The sequence below is a fragment of the Salarias fasciatus genome, chromosome 3 (assembly GCF_902148845.1).
Source record: "Salarias fasciatus chromosome 3, fSalaFa1.1, whole genome shotgun sequence".
NCBI lineage: Eukaryota > Metazoa > Chordata > Actinopteri > Blenniiformes > Blenniidae > Salarias > Salarias fasciatus.
In genome coordinates, this window is record NC_043747.1 from 17,261,599 (window position 1) to 17,276,952 (window position 15,354).

A 15,354-nucleotide genomic window follows, 5' to 3' on the forward strand; every position below is an offset into this window, starting at 1 on the left:
ACTTATTTATTAAGTAATGCAATGGTGACTTTGTCTCGTCATTAGTTATATTTACAATACTGTAACTTAGTTACTTTTTTGTAGAAACTAGTAGTAGTAATAGTAGTAGTAGTAATTATCTGCATATAACAGCATTACTGAACTGACAGCAGAACTTTTTGGAAAAAATTTGGAATGTTTTTTGCCTTTTTTCTGACTCTGGATTTTCTTTAACTGAACAGTATCAGCAGCTTGTCTCCCTCGTGGTGCGTTTAAAGACGGCTCCCAAAAACACCAGACTGTTCTGTACTGAATAAAACCCTGGGCACTGAGAGCACAGAAAGTACCTCGGGAGCCTGTGTTGCCAGATTGTATTTGTTTATTTAGTGCGGCTGTGTGCTTGTGGCGTGTTCTTTATGATGCAAATAAGAGGTTTTTGGTTTTAACATGAGTTTCTGCATAAATTGAGATTTGGGCCGGGTTTTAATAGGTTTGGAGGGAGGGGGTTATGTTGTGTTAGAGCTGGAAACTGAGTCAGATCTAGCAACCCTGACAACATTCCCTGCATTGTGGCTGCACCACCTATGTTTAAGTTCTCTGTCTTATTGCTAGATGTCTTCAAGTTTGTTGAGGTGGTCTCATGATTTTTGTTGAGTCTTAAGTTTCTTGTATTGGAGCCAAAGGCGGAGCGTGGGTCTCAGAGGGGGCGGAGCATTCTTGATGGGCCCTTATGATAGTAATTTTACCATTCAAACAATCCCTCATGCTACCATCAAACAACACACTAATGCTCACTTTTATTGAGGCAAGCAAACCCATATTATATGCCTCAGAAAGCAGAATAAAGTCACAAATCAGTTCACAAACCATGTTCCGAAGAACAAATACACATACGCGCGCGCGCGCACACACACACACACACACACACACACACACACACACACACACACACACACACACACACACACACACACACACACACACACACACACACACACACACACACACACACACACACACACACACACACACACACACGTACAGTCTCGTATTTCTATCCTCGTGGGGACCGTCCATTGACTCCCATTCATGTCTAGCCCCTAACCCTGACCCTTACCCTAACCCTAACCCACACCACAACAAAGCCTAACCCTAAAGAAATGTTTTTGCACTTTTACTTTTTTCAGTAACAACAACATGGTCAAGAAAACACTGTTTCTCCTACTTAGGACCGGAAAAAAGGTCCCCACAAGGCACGTCGTTCCACGTTTTGCTATCCTTGTGGGGACATTTGGCCCCAACAAGGATAGAAATACGAGAACACACACACACACACACACACACACACACACACACAAAACTGCAGCCTGACAGGTGTCAGTCTCAGAGCGTCCGCTGTCCATGGTGCTGAAAGCTCAGATAAAAACTCACGGACTAAATCTGTACCATCTTTGATACAGTTTAAATATAAAATGAACACAGCTGGTCAAAAATTACACAATCTATTCAGATAGATATAGACACAGCTATCTATATCTTTTGGAATTCATGTATATTAGAAAAAAAAATAGACTCGGCGGTCTCTTTTAGTTGAGAGCAACACAAGGCACATTCAAATAGGCAGGTGTTTAAGACCACAGCATTCTGATAAAGATAATATTTTTGAAGGTTTCACTGACTCACCAGTGGCTCCGATGTTAGGTTTTGGGTAGTACAACTAGCGGCTAGCATAGTGTTTAGCATACTGTTTAACTTCCCTCCAAAGAGTTCAGATCAAGTGCAAAGAAAAAACTTGTTCATGACGCACAGCCAATCAGCGCTGGCTTACAGCTCTGATGCATTCATGGACAGTCGTAATGTAAGAATTGGCAATTTGGAGCCCACAATCATATGCCTATACCTTCTCACACACACTGCATATTTTATTTTAATAATTTATTTACGAGTAAATGTGAACACATCACATGAAACGGGGCCCTATGACCTTGTGGGCCCTGGGGCGACCGCCCCCTTGCACCCACTCTGGCTCCGCTACAGATTGGAACTGACGCCAAATTAGTCATAATTGCATGTGCTTTTATGTTTTGCAAGTTCATTGTCTGTACAGATATTATCAAGACACCAAAGATCTGCATTATTTAAACTTTCGAGATGAATTGAGTGGCAGCCTGTAACAGCAGCTCCAGCTCACTGTTGAGCTTTTCTCTACGTCTGTAACCGGACGTCAGTGTTACACTTCTGTTCACTGTGCTTCAAATTACGGTTGGAGGAAGAATACGCACACAGGACAAAACTGCAACGCTTTCATGTTTTATTACGAAACAACATGACAAAAACAATACGTCTCCACGATCACAAAATGAGGTGACGGTGGCTCTGAGTCCGGGAAGGTCCGTTAATTTCATGAGTCCAACGACTGTCTCGTCCTTCAAACGTCTGCTTCTGTCTCAGGACGTGTTGGCAGAGGCAGACGTGGCAGCCGTCTATTTCCTGTTTCCTGTTGCTGCTTCTCTCCAGGGACAGCCCCGTCATGGCCGCCGCGGCCCGCCTGAAGGCCCCGCAGGAGACTGGAGGTCTCTGACAGAGACGCTCGGCAGTCCTTTGGTGCCTTCAAACCGTGGTTTGGGATTTGAGTGGTCAGAGAGAGGAGTACAGACGGAGACAGACGGAGGAAAGTGCACTTTTCCACTGCAGTGCCGACGGAGAAAGTAAACAACAATATGGCTTTTGCGATGTCTACACGTGTAGACATTTTATCTTTGATTTGATAACATTTGAACGACACAGAGCGGCAGCCGAGCCGGGGCTGCTTCTATGTACATGTATTTACACGTCTCTCCCGTCCTGAGCGACTCACTCAGTGACACTGCTGGACATCTGCTGTCGTAACAGGTTTCTCTCGCATGCTCAGACATAAAAACGCACATTTGCATTCGTATTTCTCTCATGTACGTGAGTTTCTCTTGATGCCACAGTTTCCTCTCAGAGGCGGTGGCCGCTTGGCGATCCTTCTCGTCTTCGCTTTGTTTATCAGGATGCAAAACGGGGAAATCGGCAGTTAGTTTTTAAATCCTCGCCCCCTTCCTTCATATTGAGCTTTCCTCACACTTTGCCAGCGGAGCCGGGGATTTGAACATGGGGAAGCTGGCGAGCTCCTCGTCCAGGACCTTCAGTCCGTCCCCCAGGCCCTCGTCCACCTCGTCCCCCTCCCCCGCCTCCCGCTCGCCCCCCTCGGGCCTGGCCCTCTCTCGCTCCCCCGTCCTTCCGTCCAGCATGTCCGCGGCCAGAATCTCCGAGGCGAACTTCAGCCCGCCGCTGCCGGCGTTGCAGTTGCCGTACAGCGAGTTTCCGTGGCCGTTGCTGGAGTTGCTGTGGATCAGGGAGCCGCTGTAGCTGTTGCTATGGTGACCGCCGTTGCCCTGGTTGCTGAGGAGCGTGGTGGTGGTGGTGGAGGTCCCGTTGCGTTTCTCCGTGAGCCGGAAGCCCTCGGACAGCAGGCTGGCGCTGCTGGGCGACTGAGGCGTGGCCGAGGAGCCCAGCAGGTCCCGCCCCTTCTCTGACGACAGCGAGTTGTCCGGGAGGTGACGCCCCTGGCGAGCGAGCGAACGCCGCCTGGTCACGAAGTAGAGGAGGAACACGCCGAGCACTAAGCCGGCAAAGAAGAACACGATGTAGATGGCGAGGACGTGGCGGCCTCCAGGCGTCGACCCGGTCCCTCCGATAACGGGATCTTCCAGGGTCAGCTGATACTCCGCCCTGCGGCAGGGGGTGGGGTCTCTGATGTCTGGCCCCGCCTCCTGGAAGGCACAGAGAAGCCATTCATAAACAAGCAACTCTAAACGCTTCACAAAGGCAAAGAAACAAATACATGAAATTAAAGAAGGTGTTAAGAAAAGCAGGAAAGGAAAGCGGGGCTTTCTGCTGTACCTGACACGTGCACACGTAGGTTCCCACGCTGTCGTCGCCGACAGTCACCTCCAAGTCGGAGTGGTGCTGCCGGGTGTGTCTGTGGGGGGGGTACTCCCAGCTGCAGGGCCGGGGCGACAGCTGGACGCACGGCAGCAGGATCCGCATGTCCCTGGTAACGCGCAGCACCCTGGGGGTCGGGGAGCAGCGCCCTGGAGGACGGCGGCGAGGGGAGAATCGTCAGGGAGACAAACACAGCTGAAAGACGGAGCCTATGCTGACGGTGTCGTTTCTCACATTTGGTTTAAATTACAGTGTAAAAATGCAGTTTTTTTAAACTGACCTTCACCTGCAGGACACTTCCTCAAGGCAGCATCCACAAAATCATCTGGACCAGGACTGCAAAACGAAAAAATAAAAGTAAAAACAATTTTTAATGCAGTTAACATGCTATGTTTTTGATCGCGCTTGCATGAGGTTTTATCACTTGCTCTTCACTGACTTCCTGTTGCACTCACTCTAACGGGGATTCCCTGCAGGCTTCCTCGGTGGCGCTCCACACGCAGCCCAGTCCTCGGGCTCGCGCACACACCTCACAGGTGGTGTAGAGAGCGCAGCCCACCGCTGGAATACGAGCCAGGGACAGGGGGCTGCCCACCAGAGCCCAGCTCTGGAAACACACACACAGTGTTTACAGCTTATCCGGTGCTTACCTAAGTGTGTGTGCCTGTGTGTGTGTGTGTGTGTGTGTGTGTGTGTAAGCATGCTCTCTACCTCGTGCAGTAATATGTTGTTGACAGGCTCAGGAGAGGGGAAGAGGGCGCGCTCCTCCAGTAAAGTGGCGTTCTGGCCCACTACTGCCACCCGGTGGAGCTCTCCACGATCTGCAGCACAGGGCAAGAACAACGTCTTCATCTGGTCTTCGATTAAAATGTTTAATTAATTCTATTTAACCTGGAAATCACCTGTTCCGAGGTGCAGTACCGCCCCCCGGCGCTCCTCCTCCTCGCCGCCCGACAGCGTGACGGCCAGCTTGGTGTATTTCACCCCCTTGCGGACCAGCAGCGGCGCGGCGGTGACGCTGTTCTCCATCAGCGGGTGGTCCCGCACGAACGTCAGCACCTTGTCCGGGAGCTTGAGGGAGGATTCGAATCCCTCCGCCTTCAGCGCGTTGTTCAGGCACTTTAAGGGAAGAGAAACAAGATCAGTTTGAGTCATTTATGAGATTCGTATTTGGAAAAATACCTCGATAATCAATGTTTCGTACCTGGCCAGGTCTCGGCGTGGGAATAGGTTCATGGTTGATCCAGTTCTCACAGTTTTTCTTCAGCTCCTTGAAGGGACCGTCGATCACTTTGGTGATATCGGACAGACTGAAGACACACACTGCGGACAGCTCGTCGAGCTCCCTGCAGCACAAAACACAGCAGATAAAGGGATGTGATATTACAGAAATCTAACTGATTTCTCAAAACCGAACCCCACTGACCACTGGGAGGTGAAGAGTCCGTAGAAGTGTGTGCTGCCGGGGTCGCCCGGGCTGTGCTGCGTGGTGAACACATCTTTCAGGACGTTGTAGCGCTGCCCGCTGGGCTTGTCCTCGCACACCAGCTGGGCCTTGAGGAAGGTGGTCCAGCGCCGCTGCAGCGTCTTCATCCCCCCCACGTCGGACTGCGCGGGCCACAGAAGCACAGGTCAGCCACAGCCGGCGGAGAAGTCGGCCAGTCGCCCGACCGGGGCGCGGCGGATTACCTTGCAGACCCGGGCCACCCGCGGCACTTTGACTTTGGTGTAGAGGTCGTACTCTTTGGCCACCTCGGTGAAGAAGAAGTAGATTCTGTCGTCGTCTCCCGCCAGGTTTCCGCCCGCAGACTCCTGTATGAAGGCGGAGCTGACGAACTCCGGGTCTGAAGAAACACCACACACACACACACACACACACACACACACACACGGCTTCCCTTAGCTCTGCTGGTGTGTGCGGCCGACGGAATGCAGAGTGTGTGTGGGTGTGTGTCTCACCGCTCAGCCAGTGGATGGATCGCTCCGTTCGGATGCGCTCCTGCTCGGGACCCGTTGCCCTGGAGATGTCAAAGAGCGTTCCCAGGAAGTTACTGGTGGCTGCTGTGTAGAGGACCCCGTCTGAGGAAAACACACACACACACACACACACACACGGTAGATTCAGTGGGCTGCTCATTGAAACACACTGAATAAAAAATCTCCTGGTTCTTACCCGCCATGACAGCTGTGTAATGCTGGCTGGGTTCAAAAGGACATTTTCCCTTCCCCGTCTCCATCCTCACGCCTCCTTCCTCTGCTTTCTCCAGAGTGAAGGATGAAAGATCCTGGAGGCACAACGACGACAATAAAAAGGGGTTCCTGTGTGTGTACGTGTGTGTGTGTTTGTGAGACTAACCAGGAAGGCACACTGGGGATCGAAGGCGTACGTCCCACACACATAGATTTTTCCGTTTCCCAGAAACTCCAGCAGACGGATGTAGTTCCTGCAGTCCACCTGCAGAGGGAGACAAACGCAGAGAAATGAGTTTTCACATCCAGCTTTCCATTCTAATTAAGACTGACTCAGCCAAACGCAATAAATATAGCAAATACATTTAAATATGAATAAAGTGCATGTCATGGATAACAGTCAAAAGTTCGAAAGTACAAAAAAAAGTAGAACTAGTGTATGACTGGTCATATTTTAAATTGAAAACATATTTAAAGGTCAGTTTTACAGATATATAACAGGTTTTAGGGCCATAAATGGCAGCAAAGTATTGAATCTGTGTGCATTCTTGATCATGATCACACACGATCCCACAATAACCCGACTGGATTTCCACAGAAAGGTTAGAGAGAATTCTGGGAAGAGTTGAAGAGTCAATAAATCCAACAGGAAATCAGAGACCCCCACTGGTGTGAGCGCTACCTGAGATCCCCACAGCGACCAGCAGAGACCACCCTCGCCTACACACGCACACTCATGGAAATGCAGTGCAGAAAAACACACGTGTTTAAAGCTAAACATATTCAGTTGTTATCTGTTGTGGAAAAAAACCAGGCCCACGTCCCACCCAGGTTACCATGAACCATGACGCAGGCGAGTGTGTGTGTGAGTGAGTGTGTGTGTGACTGCATGCTGTTCTGACTGAACTCCAGACTCGAGTCACTTCCTCCCCATGGGACCTCATCCTCTCTGATGCCCAGATCATGTCACCCAAATCACCCCCCGCCCTCCACCCCCACCCGGCCGGCTCCACGTGAGACCAGCAGGCAGAGGGAGGCGGCGGCGGCGGCGGCGGCGGCGGCGGCGGGCGCTCAGGCTGGTAACAATGGGCTCAGCTTGGGATTAGCTATTTCCATTGGCCCAAATTGACTTCATTCACGCTAATTGGCTTTATTCACAGTCTGGCATTAAGTGGCTCGAACAGCTCCAATTTGTTTTACTCGATTGTGTTTGGATTCGGCCGTGTTCTTGATTATAATTGGGTCCAAGAACAGAAAAAAAAAAAAAAAAAGATTTATTTTAATGTAAAAAGCATTTGTGACTTTAAGTGCTCACGGTGGAAATTAAAGGTCCCCCACCGAAACATCTAAAAGCTTTTCACGCTCACTGGCATTTACATACTGAATGTAATTTCTTCTCAGTAATTATCCTGCTGAGATTTGCTTGTATAAGTTAGGAGAACTTTCTCTGCATTCACCCTCCATCATCTCTTTTCTTACTGCAAACTTTCACCCGCAGAGTGTTTTCCCCGCTCTCCTGTTCTCACAACAGAGAATTCATTCATACTTTTACCAAAGTCACCTGTGTGAAGCAGCATTTAGAGTTCAATTCAACCCTGTGAAAAGTGCCCTATTGATGACTAAACTAGATCTAGAAAGTTGATTTTCAGGGGAAAAGGTAAGAAAGAAAGAAATACGTTTGATCGAATCAGTGAATTAACTGTCATCAAATGATAAAAACATTGAAATGTGTGTGATTTCTCCAAAGTCAGGTTGTATTTTCCTTGAATCAGCTGTCATCTGAAGGGATCAAAATACTTTTGAGTGAGTGAAACATGAAATATGTCGGAGTGATGACTGCACAGAGAATTCTTTATGCAGCATCATTTCATCAAATCTATGGGCTTTTATCCAGCTCACAGTTTTGACTTCGCTCTTTTAATTCACCGCTCTCATCAGCATCATGTTCAAATCCCAGCAGGCAGCTTCTAATATATTCAGCTCATTGTAAATACACCAAATTAGCAGTCGGAGAGGCAGATGTTTCTTATAATTTTCTGTCCGTCAACTCTTTGCGCAAACATTCTGCCGTCTCCTGTTAACTTTCTGTTTCTGCTGGATTCGATCTACTTGGTAAAAAACTGTCAACATCCATTTCCATTAGAACTGGAAACTCTCTCACCGCCATGTAACTCTTAGCACAAGTGTTGACAGGAAGCTCGGAGGCTGGAAAACCAGCGTGGAGCGCGAGAAGCCACAGAGCAATTTACCAGCAAGTTCAAATAATCATCGCTGCTGCTGCTGCATTAACTACACTGGTATTTTTATTGAGGGCTGACGATCGCACGATTAACCGCCCCTCTGCCTGGTAATGAACGAGCGAGACGAGGCTGCTGAACTCCCTCGAAATGATTTCAACATCGCGGACTTCCTGCGGTTTGCAAACGCTGATATCCGTGAAGCATTGGGCAAACATGATAACACTCCCTGGTTTGTTCCTGTGAGTCTGCAGTTTCTGCATGATTCAGACACACACACAGGTATCCTCTTGTTGAGTCTATTCTTCCTTACATCTCTTATCTTCCCTCCTGCACTTCCTATCTGTCTCCCTCTCTCCTCTTCCTGCTTCCTTCCTCCTCCTGCTCCGTCGTCTCGCACCTCCTGACTCACATGTTAATCTCGTAATCAGTGCCTCTGCAGAAAAAAAAAAAACCAAGCCTTCGCCGTCCCGCCTCTTTCAGTCTTCCACCTCTCTGCGCTGATAAAGCGAGTCTAAAATGGGTCAAAACTAATTACACCTCCCGTCAGTTGAGACACTGACCTTCCATTGACTCCGTTTATTTTTTAGTTTTGACCTCATTTTCTTTTTTCCTGGATTGAGGCTTTTTTTTTTTCTCCACTTTGTTGGTAAAATCCCAAAAACTCAGTGAGAAGGAGCAGACTGAAGGCAGATAGTTTACTGAAAGCAGTGTGTAGCCACAGAACAATGAGATGTACAGCCGGAGTGTACCGTACGCTCTATTTAATCACTTTCCACACTCGGTTACTGGACATCTGTGACTTCACATACACTCTTACTGCGTTTGTGTCTCCGCACACGCACACACACACACACACACACACACCCCCGATGAGGCCTTGGCATAAGTCCCAGAACTTTTCATCTGATGCCCAAGAGCACGAGATGGAGAAACACACACACCAAACACACACAGATTGTAAATGGCTGCAACACAAAATCTCAGTTTTATCTTCTGAGGATGCTCGAATCCAATAAATCACTTCAAAATCATCACTGAGAGGATTTGCATTTTTGTTGACGTAAACCAGTTTCCACATTGAAATTCAGTAAAATCCCCTTCCAAAATAAGGCAACATTATTTGAAACAGAACGAGTCAGGGCAGTTTCAGGACACTTTCATGATTCCAAATGTTTAAAGTGAGGCAATGCTGAGTCAAACTGACAGGAAATGGTCGTAATTTAATGTCCTGGATGTTCCTGAGTTGCGACAGGAATACAGGAAGGCTGAGTCACAGAAAAACGCTAAATATACGTGCCAGCTGGTCCAGTTTGTGTAATTCATAGAGCTTGAGGTGAAGCACAACGAAGGAGGAGGTGTGTTCGGGGTGAAAAAAAAAACACTCTAAACTTCTCACCTCGGTTTTTCCCTTCGCCACGCAAGACCTCCTCTTCTCCTCGGGCACGTCCCAGGTGATCTGGAGGAGAAAAGACACAGAGAGAAGTCCGGATCAGTGTTTTTAATAAAGTTTATTACACTCAGGCGTCATGCGGCGCTCTCACCGTGCGAGGGCTTTGGTTCATTCTGTTGGTGTCCACGGCGAGGATGGCGTCCGTGGCGCCCAGGAAGAGCATCCCCGACGTGCGGTTCAGGAGGAAGGTGCTGAAGTTCCCCATCTTCCCGAACGTCCCTCGGCCCAGGACGGCTTCTGAAAAAAACCAACAGCGGGTGAGATTTCAGCAGGATCTCGTGAGGTTTCACTCAAATACGACGGTCCAGAAAAATCAACGCTGCACATGCTACAGCGACACTGCGCCGCAGACGGCGCGTCAGGATGATGGATCAGCAGACGGTGCTAATGAGATCCGCACGCGACGTTAATTCAACATCAGACTAATGGCCGCGAGCCGAATCAGATCCTGAAGGTTCATTACAAACTGCGCTTGTACCATTAAACCCGTAATGAATCATGACTGATGATATTTATACACATAATGACTTGACTTGATATGAAACTCTGTGTTCAGCAACACCTAACTGATGATCTGAGAGAGCAAATTCATTCATATCCAATCCTCAAGTCAAAATCCAAGCATTACTGCAGGTATTTCAACTGTATCCAGTCATGCTGATATTTGTATCTGTATGAGTTTAATGATTTTGCTGATCTGTAGTAAAAAAATGAATTAAATATATTTGAAATGCACACAGGGCAAACTGACAGCAAGTCATGTTTCTTTAATATCATCTCTGCACTAAAACATTATGCAGCACAAGCAGAAGACGTTGGCCAAGTGCCTGAAAACAATGTGCGTGTCTCAAATCTCAAGCAAATCGCTGTACTAAAAATCAACCGCTCACACACATCAGCGTGAAAATACAACGATCTTCACTTGACCACTGCGTTCTGCTCATCTTCGACATGGATTTAATAAAAATAATACATTATTTTTACAAGTTTTGAGAAGAATGGCTTATTTTTAGCCTAATTAAACTGAAAATATTATGTAATTATGTGTATTTAGTGGCCATGTTTCAGATATCTTCACAAAAATCAAATTTTCCAGTAACTGATGTTAATTGACTGGCATCGGAAATGAAGATATCACACGCGGTTCAGCCTCGGGATCTTTTCACCTTTTCCTTTATATTCAGAACACTGCTTTATCTCCATCCCTGCCGTATTATTCTGCAGGTAGAGATAAGAAGGTGCCGACCGATCAGACGGCAGAATCAAGATAAAAACATTTGTTTACTTCTCTTCCAAAGACAGCTGGCGAACAGCAGCCGAGCGACAATTTGATATAGTTGAGAAATGACACGGAGGAAAATCTCTCCTCACTTTGAGGATCACAGATGGAGTTTAGAGGAGCCCGACCCCCAGTTTGGCAGCTGTCGCCTGAAAGATTTAAACAGGCACACTCCATCCCGCCTCTCCTCTTGCGGGCTTCGAGCGCCGTGTCAGGATATTCTGATAAATGCCGCGTGGCGTTGACATGGTTTTCCACTTAAGAGGCCGTCTACGTGCGTCCGCCCCGTGAAATGAAAAGAGCACGCCGACATCTGCCTGTAACCGAATCACGGGCGGCTCCTCTCCCCCCCCCCCGCCTGCCTCCGTCCAGCCCGTCTGCGTCTGTTTCCCGTAACATTTCACACGAATGTCATTCCTCATTCACTAAGGAGCCATCTGTTCGGCTGGAAGCCTCCGGGCGCTCGGGAAAAAAAGCGCGAGCTGCTCCCCGGTTTGCTCGCGGTGGGCCGGCGCTTCCTGAAAATCAGCCAATGCGAGGAGGCAGATTGAGATTGATACAAAAGAGAGATTTCTCGAGTCTCGCCGCTGCCCCTGATTAGAAGTTCTCCAGTTAGCCGTCCTTCTTCTGCTTCTACACCCTAAGCTATTGAAATAAACACTTCCCTCCTCAATCTGTCACTCAGAGCCGACTTCAAATGATAGCTGGGGGGGGATGAGAAGCAACGCAACGAAAACATGAGAGGCCTTTCAGTCTCATTCACTCCGTCATCAGCTTTTCATATTTTTTGTCCCTTTTGTGACTTCTTTTCATCTGTGCTGTCAACCATCGATCTTCATGTCGCCTCACGACACCAAAAGCTTCTTCAGACTCTCTTTATAGCAAAAATTCCTCTTGCTGGACTGATACACACACACACACACACACACACACACACACACACACACACACACACACACACACACACACACACACACACACACACACACACACACACACGCTCAGTCTTGTATTTCTATCCTTGTGGGGACCGTCCATTGACTCCCATTCATGTCTAGCCCCTAACCCTGACCCTTACCCTAACCCTAACCCACACCACAATAAAGCCTAACCCTAAAGAAATGTTTTTGCACTTTTACTTTTTTCAGTAACAACAACATGGTCAAGAAAACACTGTTTCTCCTACTTAGGACCGGAAAAAGGTCCCCACAAGGCACGTCGTTCCACGTTTTGCTATCCTTGTGGGGACATTTGGCCCCGACAAGGATAGAAATACAAGAACACACACACACACACACACACACACACACACACACACACACGCAGCAAGGCAGACATGAGTGTTACTGACACAAGCCAAAGGCAAGGTCTGGAGAGATGTCCTTGTAAAGTGCGGCTCGCCGGGACAAGAGCACACACACACACACACACACACACACACACACACACACACACACGGTGCCACCACCTGCTGTTCACCCTAATGTACAGAGATGATTCCTAGAGCTGCACCATCTGCCCCTCTCACACCGTCACACCTCTGAATCCCCACAAAACGCACAGCGGAGAGATATACAACATGCATGTTCCTCTTTTCTCCCACGTCGTACGAGTCTTTTATTCTTCACAATGACGTTTGTAGACGGCTGTCAGAGGAGCCCTGTGAATAAATTTGACTCGACAGGGAAGAGGGGGACGCTCTGCAGGTTGAGAGCCTGCAGCTCACCGCGCATCAAAGCTCAGATCCTGCCTCTCTGCACATGTGGCGGGAACATTCACCCACAAGGGCACATGTTGCATCAAAACACAGCAGAACCACGCATTGCTCAATTATTCTTTACCTTCAGAGCACGACGCCACAGAAAACTACAGCTCCGCTTCAAGTTTTTGCTTTCTGGTCACAGATTTAATTTCAGCAATCTAAATGCAGATTCTGTGTTACTCAGTCACAATTACGCTCCGTTTTCGAAACAAATGTGTTTCTTTACCTGCTCAATGCTCTGCTGCATTCACTTTATTGGATCTAAACATTGGAGCTCGCTTCTTGCTGAGCAGGTCGGTTCCCAGAGCTTATTTACTGACAGCTGCTAGCTGTTGTTGAAACAGCAGAAAAGTTGAGTGAGTGAGGGGAAGATTAAAAGCTGCAGGGTGGAAAGCTAAAGAAAATAGCAGGAAGGCTATAAAACGCTCCACAGATCTGAGGGGAGCAGCAACAACTTTCTGCAAAGTTATTACGAGGAAAGTTTTTTCCTTCACTTCCACCAGTGACACATTTATACCTGCGTTTACACTTCTATTATTTTTATTTCTATTCAAACAAATGTAACCCAGTTGATGAGAATATCACCTGGACTGCCCACTTTTGACTTCAGCTTTGAACCAACAGCTCAGAACCAATAAGTTGTCACTTGTAATTAAGTTTATCAGCGGTATAATGCTCTAAGGAATATTTATTTTGGATTAAAATCGTTATGCAGTACATGCAATGAGGACAAACTGAATGATATAATAATGTTTAACTCTGTTGTAGGCACAGCTGCAGGCGATAAATACTGAATGCATGTCAAAGTCATGTGGTCATGTGGTCATGTGGTCAGCTGCTCCATTTTTCATTGTGAAACGGGAAGTTCAGCGTTAAGCTAAAAACTGCAGGTGAGCATTAGAAAAGGCATGAAAGTGTGAATTATGAGTGGATTTTGTGACGTTTGGCAGCCCCGATTAAAAAAAAAACATGAAGAATCAAGAGTCACTGGTTCCTCAATTAAAACATGAAAACATTTAAAAAAACAGACTAAATCAAAAACCTTTCAATTTTCATCGATAGATATCTTAGTTTCAGTATTAATGGAAACAATCCCAGCATTGAACAGCCCATCAAAACCACGTCTATGAACATGTTAGAATCACAACCGACCTCAAGTGCAGAGAAAATCTACAGAAGCCCTAAAACTCAAGCTAAACTTCACGCACAAACGTTTTCTCAGGAATTAACAAACATATTGAACATTGTGAATGCAGTGTTTACAGACTGAGTTTTGCTGATATCTGGGACTCAATGAAAAACAAATTAGCCTCAGGACAAGGAAACTACAAGATCATCAGATTATACAGTTTATTAAACGAACTGTTATCAATGAATGCTGTCCTCCGTTTGTCACTTATGTTTTTGTCTCCTGCTGGAGCCACACAGCAGAAACGCTCCTCTCTGAAAGCGGCTGCTCAATCCCATGTTAACAAGGAGGAGGACTTGATTTCCATCAAAGGGGGGGTCTTTAAAAATATAACACAAGTCCCCATTAACATACTTTTGTGCTGCTCTAACATAACATGCATGTATCTGGACAGCAGAGAGACCGCGGGTTCTACCGGGTCACGTCATGGACACAATAAAAAATCATTCAGATGATGAGTGGAGCAAACCTGGTGACCTTATGCATGATGAAAAAAAGCCGCCACCCAGAGTAAGAAGCGACTGGTGTGAGTATAAATGAATAAGAAGTCCTAAAATACAAAATTCTCTCCCCTGCCATGAATCATTCATTCATTATACATTAAACATGACGGAGGAGCAGCCAGGGAGAGAGCCTGGCACAGTCTCTGTGTGGCTGTGTGTTCCTGCACGTGTGTGTGGGGCGGGAGTGTCCATTAAAGGTTTAATAAACTGACTTTTGCTCTGGGGGGACCATCCTCGGTCTCTGGCTGCGGGGCATTGTGGGACCAGACCAACCAGGAAGCGATAAATTATACACCTCCCCGCCTTCATCTGTCAGTCAAAACTGACGGGATGGAGAGAAGAGATGCAGAGGAGCGCACACATACACACACTCCTGCCCCCGCTGTTTAGGAACACACACACTTCTGGGCTCCTACGGTGAGACAGGACACAGCTGCACCATCGACACAATCCCACACTCTGCAGAAACGCACATTTATAGCGCGATCATCCACTCAGTGCCATTTTCCAATTTCCCAGCTGCAGCTTCCTCTGGATTGTTCTGCAGCGGTCGGGGGGGCAGACGCACTTCATAGGTTAAAGGGATACATCAGCATTCTGCTGATTGTCCCGACAGACAGCGCGTCCATTAACAGGCTCCCTTTGCTCCACGCTAACACTTCAGCATGCATTATTCTGAACGGCTGCAGACAGCCGGGATCGTCCAACCGGGACTTCGTTCAGCAGGACTCAGCTTTATAGCGGCTTTAACGGTTTGATATAAGATTATAATTGGGACTGATGTTGCCACCTT

At 47.5% G+C, this 15,354-nt stretch overlaps 1 protein-coding gene across 1 annotated transcript in view; it reads right to left on the minus strand.

Moving 5' to 3' along the window:
- Positions 1–2,276: 2,276 nt before the first annotated feature.
- Positions 2,277–15,354, minus strand: part of sema4f (sema domain, immunoglobulin domain (Ig), transmembrane domain (TM) and short cytoplasmic domain, (semaphorin) 4F) — a 46,039-nt gene continuing 32,961 nt past the window's right edge. The window contains exons 2-15 of the mRNA XM_030088301.1: positions 9,920–10,065; positions 9,775–9,834; positions 6,305–6,403; positions 6,122–6,233; positions 5,908–6,027; positions 5,638–5,792; positions 5,375–5,556; positions 5,153–5,294; positions 4,851–5,067; positions 4,660–4,769; positions 4,404–4,555; positions 4,229–4,284; positions 3,907–4,097; positions 2,277–3,776 (exon numbers count right to left, since the gene is read on the minus strand). Coding sequence (XP_029944161.1) covers positions 3,066–3,776; positions 3,907–4,097; positions 4,229–4,284; positions 4,404–4,555; positions 4,660–4,769; positions 4,851–5,067; positions 5,153–5,294; positions 5,375–5,556; positions 5,638–5,792; positions 5,908–6,027; positions 6,122–6,233; positions 6,305–6,403; positions 9,775–9,834; positions 9,920–10,065 — 2,453 coding nt within the window. The 3' untranslated portion in view covers positions 2,277–3,065. The remainder of the gene's footprint in view (positions 3,777–3,906; positions 4,098–4,228; positions 4,285–4,403; positions 4,556–4,659; positions 4,770–4,850; positions 5,068–5,152; positions 5,295–5,374; positions 5,557–5,637; positions 5,793–5,907; positions 6,028–6,121; positions 6,234–6,304; positions 6,404–9,774; positions 9,835–9,919; positions 10,066–15,354) is intronic.